We start from the raw sequence: 6391 nt of genomic DNA, 5'->3' as shown, positions 1-6391 counted from the left end.
TATATTACTTGTTACGGCTTGTGCACTTACGGGGTTACAAAATCGTCAAACGAGTTTTTGACGTCGTTGCCTGGGAAGGGGTATGGAAGGTTAAGCTGGAGTCTTAATTTGTAGAGTTTCTTCGTTCATTCTTTTTCCTTAGGTATTTATGATTACTCTATGATTATATAAAGGTGCATTTGATAAGAATTGTATGTTGAGTGTAATACTTGAGACATGCGCTTGAGCTAACAAAGGAGAGGAAGACTCGACAACATTGAGTGTGAGCCCAACGAAGCACCCAAGTGAAGTAAAGCTCATGTTGTCTTTGCTTCAAACTGAGAACGAAAATATGGGGAGTATGTAAAGAAGAGGAAGTCCAAGGATGAATTCTAGGGGGAATAATCGCATGTATAATTCCGAAAGTACCTTTTCTATCTCTATTCTTTTTATTGCTCTAGTAGTTCGTGCTTATATTAAACATTGAGGCCTCGTCAGCGGCCGAGGACCACCCCTCCCCCTCCAAGAGTTGGAGACGTAATCGCTGGCAAGGGCCCTCCCAACCGAATTGGAAGATCTTTGTTCGGTAGGGAGATCTCGAACTGAGATCTCCTGATTCAGCGGGGAGGGGACCTTGCTAATAGCAACATGTCCCTCTATGATGTAGTCGCTGACCCTAGAGGCCACCTCAACCCCCTCCCCTTCTCATTTCCTTCTTCTCTCTTTTTTTTTTAATTAGTTATTTTATTTTTGGAGAATTAACTCTTCATTTCACTAAATGCCCCGTCAAAGAGAAATTTTTTGGCGATCCTACCTCATCACGTGACGTGAAAATGTACCAATTGAATTGTAATAAGCTAAATAATAAGTATTAATCACTTGATTAATGTGGTAAGCTTTTTAATTGAAGCAATTTTATTTATTATTTCTCGCCACATCATTATAAGGTATGATCATTTAAAATTTTCTGAACGTCAACACGGTGGTAGACAAAAGCTGAACAAATTGGAAAAGGTCCAGGGTTAAATCCAATCCAAAATGAGGTTTCTGACCAAAATAGAAAAAATGAGTTTTAGATTGAAGACCAAAATCAATCTCCCCCAAAAATCCTTTCCGGTGATTTTCATTTGGTAAGATTGTCTTCGGAAACTTTGAGGACCTATTGTTATACTAAATAAACCTAAGGGGAAAATGAGTAAATGAAAACGAATGGGGGCTTTTCCACAATTAGATAAAATCTCTCTCGCTCTCTCGCTCTCTCTCTCTCTCTGCTCTCTCTCCGCACTTCATTGCCTGAGCTGCGAACTTGGGGAAGACGATACAGAGAGTCTCGGCATAGTCAATCGAGCAGTATCAACGACGGCTCTCATAAAGGTTAGCTCTGCATGATGATGCCTCTCCTTTCCTCTGGTTTTGATCAACTAGTTAAATTCGTCGATGTCGAGCTCGTAAACTCTCAAACATGGTGTAATCGAGGAACTGTGCTTGTGCTGAATAGAGGAAACCGAATGATCTCTTGAGGATCCGAACTCAATCAAGTTGACGGCTTGAGTATCTCGAGACATCAAAATCAAACTACAGTCAATTTCTGTCAGTGTTGGACTCGAATGGAGTAATTAATTGAGCAGTCGGGTCTGCGTAGAATGAAGGGAGTCACTGACAGATTCCATGAAGCACAGAAGATGAAATGCTTGTGCTGTTCCATTCGGTATTTCAAAAGAAAAAAAACACTAAGTTGAAAGTGAAATGCTCAATCTTGTGGGGTTTTCTTGTGGACTTGTATTCCCTCCTATAGATAGGATTGTGTGCCCAATCTAGTGTATACCTTTTGTCTTCGGAAGATTGAAAGGGGTCGGCTAGTTTGAGGAATTCGATACCAGATGCATTTCTACCTTGAATATTAGAATCTAATACCGTTCCTGACACTCTACTTGTGATTGCTCGGTGATCTGTTCTTGCTTATGCAGGCGTCCATGTCTACATGACATTCCTTCCTTTCTGGAGATAATGTTTGTTCAGATAGTAAATTATTGAATGTCCAAATGTCGAGCCTGATTCTGTACAAGTTATTCTCGGTAGCTTCTCTGTATTATGCTAGATTTAATGGATTGCGGTTCCTTGTTGTTTACATAATAATCTGATAAGACATAATGGAGTATTAATAATAAAGGTTTCCCGTTAAAAGTTTTGATGGTTGCTAAATCTACTCTTTCAATCATATTGTCAATCGCCTGTTTTTGCAGTTTATGTTCGTTGGTGCTCTCACAGTTTGACCTCTCAATCGGTCTTACAAAGACAATTTTGGAACTAACACTCTGCTCATCTTTCGATAGCTACAAAATATTTAAGGATCAGGCGACGAGCTCCTCAACCAAGAATGGAGTCCGCAAACAGATTGGTAGGAGCACTCATGAAAGCGACCAACAACAACACGGTTATCGATGTCTGCCTCGTTGGTTCTTTCTTGGCCCTGTGTTATCGATCAATGAAACAGCAGAAGGACATTAAAGCCTTGGAAGAGGAAAAGAACTCACTCATCAAGTCCAACAATGCGATGAAGAAGGCCACGTGGGACTGGAAGCAGCAGCTTTTCGCCGAGGCCTCCTCTGCTGAGTCTGCCCTCGTCCCTCTGTCTAGACTCCAGGTTATCTATGGGGAGGCCCCTGCCCCTCGAACAGGTATCCTCTCGCTGTATCTTATATGTGTTTAGTTTGAGAAAAATGGGTTTTATAAATGATGGTTTGAGGTGGCAAGCCGATAGATAATGACAATAATAATAATTTGCTGCAAAAAAAGACTAGACTCTGCTCAAGTTTGGTTCGATGAGTCTATCCTGAATTTTCTTGGATAGAAGACCAACTGCATTACTTGAATGATAGGGTTGCCATACACATACTAACAGTGCATGGGCTATAATTTCGTGAAACGTAAACATTGGTTTTTACTTTTTTTTGAGATGGTCTCTTTATTCCTTTGAGATGATTATTTAATTAAGAAAGGTGTATGCTGCTGAAAATTAAACAAGGACATGTGCAAGTGAGAAGATAGGATTCGTTGGTTTTAATATTATTGAGTAGATCATTTTACCAGGCTCATGTTATCTCTTGCTTGGGTTTTTCGCTGCAATTTCATTTCTTTTATAGCCCTCAAACTTAAAAAGTGAGCAATGTTCTTATATCAGTTCCTGTTGACATGTGGCATTCTCCTGTTGATGTTGATATTGGATTTTCTTTCCAGATGATTCTACGAAGGACAAAGCAGCAGAAGCAGCACCCTCCAAATTCGTTGTGTGAAGTTTCATAGGTGGAAGCATTAAGCAATTGGTTCAGGGCTTAATTGCACCATGACTATCCAATATCTGACATGCATAAAAAAATGTAGCTTCCGAGCTTGAGCAGTTCCTGCAATTTTTATCGGTCGGACCAATTTTCTGCCATCTTATGTTAACAGGCACGATTGTTCTGTCAAATGATCAAGATATATTGACACTTGATGAAATTTTGTGTACATGGAATCGAGAAGCTCTTTGAGGTTAGAAAAGACATGGTCCCACAGACACTTCCTAGGCTCTCAATTATAAGGAGAGGATGGTCAACTTCTTAATGAAGGATAATTGATTTATATTAACAAAGCTTTGACAAAAGTATGATTGATTGTCCATGGACATTTGCTCTCCCAAAATGCCAAGTCATCATAGTTCAAAGCTAGTAATTACATGTCGACTGCGACCGCTTACTGAAGATCTTTACTAATGCACCTGATATGATTTCAGCAACCACAAAATGAGCAGCAGTGTACTATATAGTAAAATGCTACGAGACCTAAAAGGGTTGGCTATATGTTAGTAATAGTTCCCATTACATGGGCAAAATGTTGCAACCTAGACATACGGAACCACAGTCGCGAGCTTGCTGGGGAAGATCTAACCCAAACCCGGCCTTAAGGATATAATCAATCAGTTGCACGTTGATCGTTGGAGCCTAGAAGGAACTGTTCTGGGTTAGAAATTCCCCTGGAGCTGCTTCCATTAACTTACCCTTTTCCCTGCTGCCCGAGCTTCCAAGGCAGCCTCAAGGTCACAGAAGCTCAGGTCCAGCTCAGGGTACCGATCCTTGATCTGATCCACACAAGCCGAGAAGGCTTCCTTGGCAGACTCAGCAGCAAGATCGTGGAGCTTCTCCTTGGAAGCTTCCTTCTTCGCTCGAGCCAGGTCTCCTCTGAGCTTCTTCACCTCAGCAGAAGCCCGTTCCAGCCTGTAGTCCTTGGCTTTGAGATCTACCTCGAGCTCCCAGATGCGCTCCTTAGATACCCAAGAGGCAATACAATCCTCGGCTAATTCTGCATCCTTCCTGTTCAATGAGGCGAAAAGCTCGGCAATCTTAGTCCTCTGGGCTCGTACAACCATCTCCAACTCCTCCCTTCTCACCTCAGCAGAAGCCCGTTCCAGTCTCTTATCCTTGGCTTTGAGATCTACCTCGAGCTCCCAAATGCGCTCCTTAAATGCCCAAGAGGCAATACAAACCTCAGCTAATTCCGCATCCTTCTTGTTCAATGAGGCAAAAAGCTCGGCAATCTTACTCCCCTGGGCCCTTACAACCATCTCCAGCTCCTCCCTTCTCTCCATTGAGGCCCTCATGTTCTCTTCCGACAGTCTCATCTCTTCTTTGGCAGCAGCCTGAGCTTCCAAGATTTTACCAAGCAACTGGTCCATCTGCTGATAATAGGCCCGATCCTACAACACAGATTAGGAAAGAGTTTGAAAACTCAAAAGTAAATCTTTCCATTAGAGAGATCCTAAAGGGAGCTAGCAGAACTCACGTGATTGAGATCTCTCTGAAAACGATCTTCCAACTCATCTCTTGGTAACTGACTGGTTTCTCCCATTTCAGAAGGCTGACGGGTCAGCAGATTGTCCCCGCCCATTGTAGCCGGTAGAGGGGATTGAGACCTGAGTTCATCTATAGCAGCTAGTAGGGATTCCATTGGAGTTGGGGCCTCTACATCCTCAGAACCCTTCGAAGGGACTTCATCCTCGTTCCCGTCTTCACGGAGAGGGCTCTCCTTATCAAACAAAGAGCTCAAACGCCGAGACCTCTTCTTCTTTCGGACCATATGGAGGAGTTGATCCAAACTCTCAGAGCTCCGCTCTGAAGTCCTGCCTTTCTTCTTACACGCAGCAAGCAGATCAGCAGGATCAACCGGCATGTCTACAAAAGCACAACAAAGACCTTAGATCAAGCCATGGACTTCTTACCAGAAAGTAAAGCTACAAACAGAGCATAGATTAGGCTGATGCCACCATCTAAACGAGATCGATAATGAAACTTTTAACTTTGCATTTGAGGTACACATCAGAACAAACTCCATCCTAATTTCTAGGAAACCGATTTCTAAAACTTACCGTCAATTTAGTCAAAGCGATTGAAAAGAAAGCCAAATCCGAAAAGAATGATTCATTAGGGCTTTCAAATTTGAGACAATGCAGGGTCAGAAATAGATTGCATAACACCCTACCCCATATGTCACCGGCCCTCCACTGCCGCCGGTGGCAGCGACAGGCGCAGGCCATATCGACCAAACTACCGTAACTGATACGGCCCAAGCAATAGCAACAACAACAGGTAAAAAAGATCACACCCCATGAACTCAAACTCACTTATTATCACTGTTGCAAATTTTACTTGACTACAGGAAGTAGTTAAATTTGATCAACATCAGCTTCCTGTCCTCCTTTTCAATACAAGAACGAAAATAATTTAATCCAAGGGGGGGGGGGGGGGGGGGGGGAGACAAAAGGGGTCTCCCTTTACCCATTTGACTGTTCATCCTCAGACCCAGTTCCTAGATTGCTCCATGCCATGTTTCAGTCGAAAAACTTCCGACATTTCACACAGAAGGATTATAGAAGCAAGCAAGGCGATCATCACGAAAATGCAAGAAAATCAGAGGAAAATGGAAGAGGGTCTCTGCTTAAGCTGATGACATACGCACCTAGCAAAGAGGCCTGCTTTCTCCTCCTGGGCTAGAATGCCTTGAAAGTTTTCCCCTTTTTGTTCTTTCAACTCTCGATTCTGCGCCTTGTTCAGTCCATTCCACTCCCAAGGTCCCAGCGGTGGACTGGCCAGTGTCAGTGATGGTGACGGGCGGGAAGTACGGAAAGAGTGGGGAGGGGAGGTGAACAGTTTTGTCTTTTGCAAGATTAATTAAGTAGCATTTAAATTTCTTTTCAAGTCCAAATTTTGCTTCGTAAATGGAAAGCAGTGTCGACGTATTGTGGGTAACGGACATATATTGTGTTATCATATACGAGGAAAAAACTTTATTTTTATCAATAATAGTCTAATAGCTTTTTCTTTTTTGTGATATTTCTATAAACCAAAAGAAAATAATAAAACCTTCATTGGTTAGGGAT

The 6391-nt window shown here is 42.4% G+C and overlaps 2 protein-coding genes across 4 annotated transcripts; one reads left to right on the top strand and one right to left on the bottom strand.

Moving 5' to 3' along the window:
- The first annotated feature begins 1197 nt into the window (after nucleotides 1-1197).
- LOC116197319 lies at nucleotides 1198-3488 on the top strand. Its single transcript, XM_031527416.1, has 3 exons — nucleotides 1198-1353; nucleotides 2313-2657; nucleotides 3217-3488. The coding sequence occupies exons 2-3, from the start codon at nucleotides 2357-2359 to the stop codon at nucleotides 3270-3272; spliced, it is 357 nt and encodes a 118-aa protein (XP_031383276.1). The 5' UTR covers nucleotides 1198-1353; nucleotides 2313-2356; the 3' UTR covers nucleotides 3273-3488.
- A 137-nt stretch (nucleotides 3489-3625) lies between these two features.
- Nucleotides 3626-6154, bottom strand: LOC116197318. 3 transcript variants are annotated; one of them, XM_031527415.1, is made up of 3 exons: nucleotides 5971-6154; nucleotides 4798-5186; nucleotides 3626-4711 (listed from the first exon to the last, which is right to left on the bottom strand). In XM_031527415.1, the coding sequence occupies exons 2-3, from the start codon at nucleotides 5182-5184 to the stop codon at nucleotides 4007-4009; spliced, it is 1092 nt and encodes a 363-aa protein (XP_031383275.1). In that variant the 5' UTR covers nucleotides 5185-5186; nucleotides 5971-6154; the 3' UTR covers nucleotides 3626-4006. The 3 variants fall into 3 exon arrangements, with proteins under 3 accessions (XP_031383275.1, XP_031383274.1, XP_031383273.1); XM_031527414.1 differs by lacking the exon at nucleotides 5971-6154 and adding an exon at nucleotides 5790-5808; XM_031527413.1 differs by lacking the exon at nucleotides 5971-6154 and adding an exon at nucleotides 5494-5630.
- Nucleotides 6155-6391: the final 237 nt, after the last annotated feature.

The sequence above is a fragment of the Punica granatum genome, chromosome 2, assembly GCF_007655135.1.
Source record: "Punica granatum isolate Tunisia-2019 chromosome 2, ASM765513v2, whole genome shotgun sequence".
Lineage (NCBI taxonomy): Eukaryota > Viridiplantae > Streptophyta > Magnoliopsida > Myrtales > Lythraceae > Punica > Punica granatum.
This window is presented reverse-complemented; position numbering and strand designations above follow the sequence as displayed.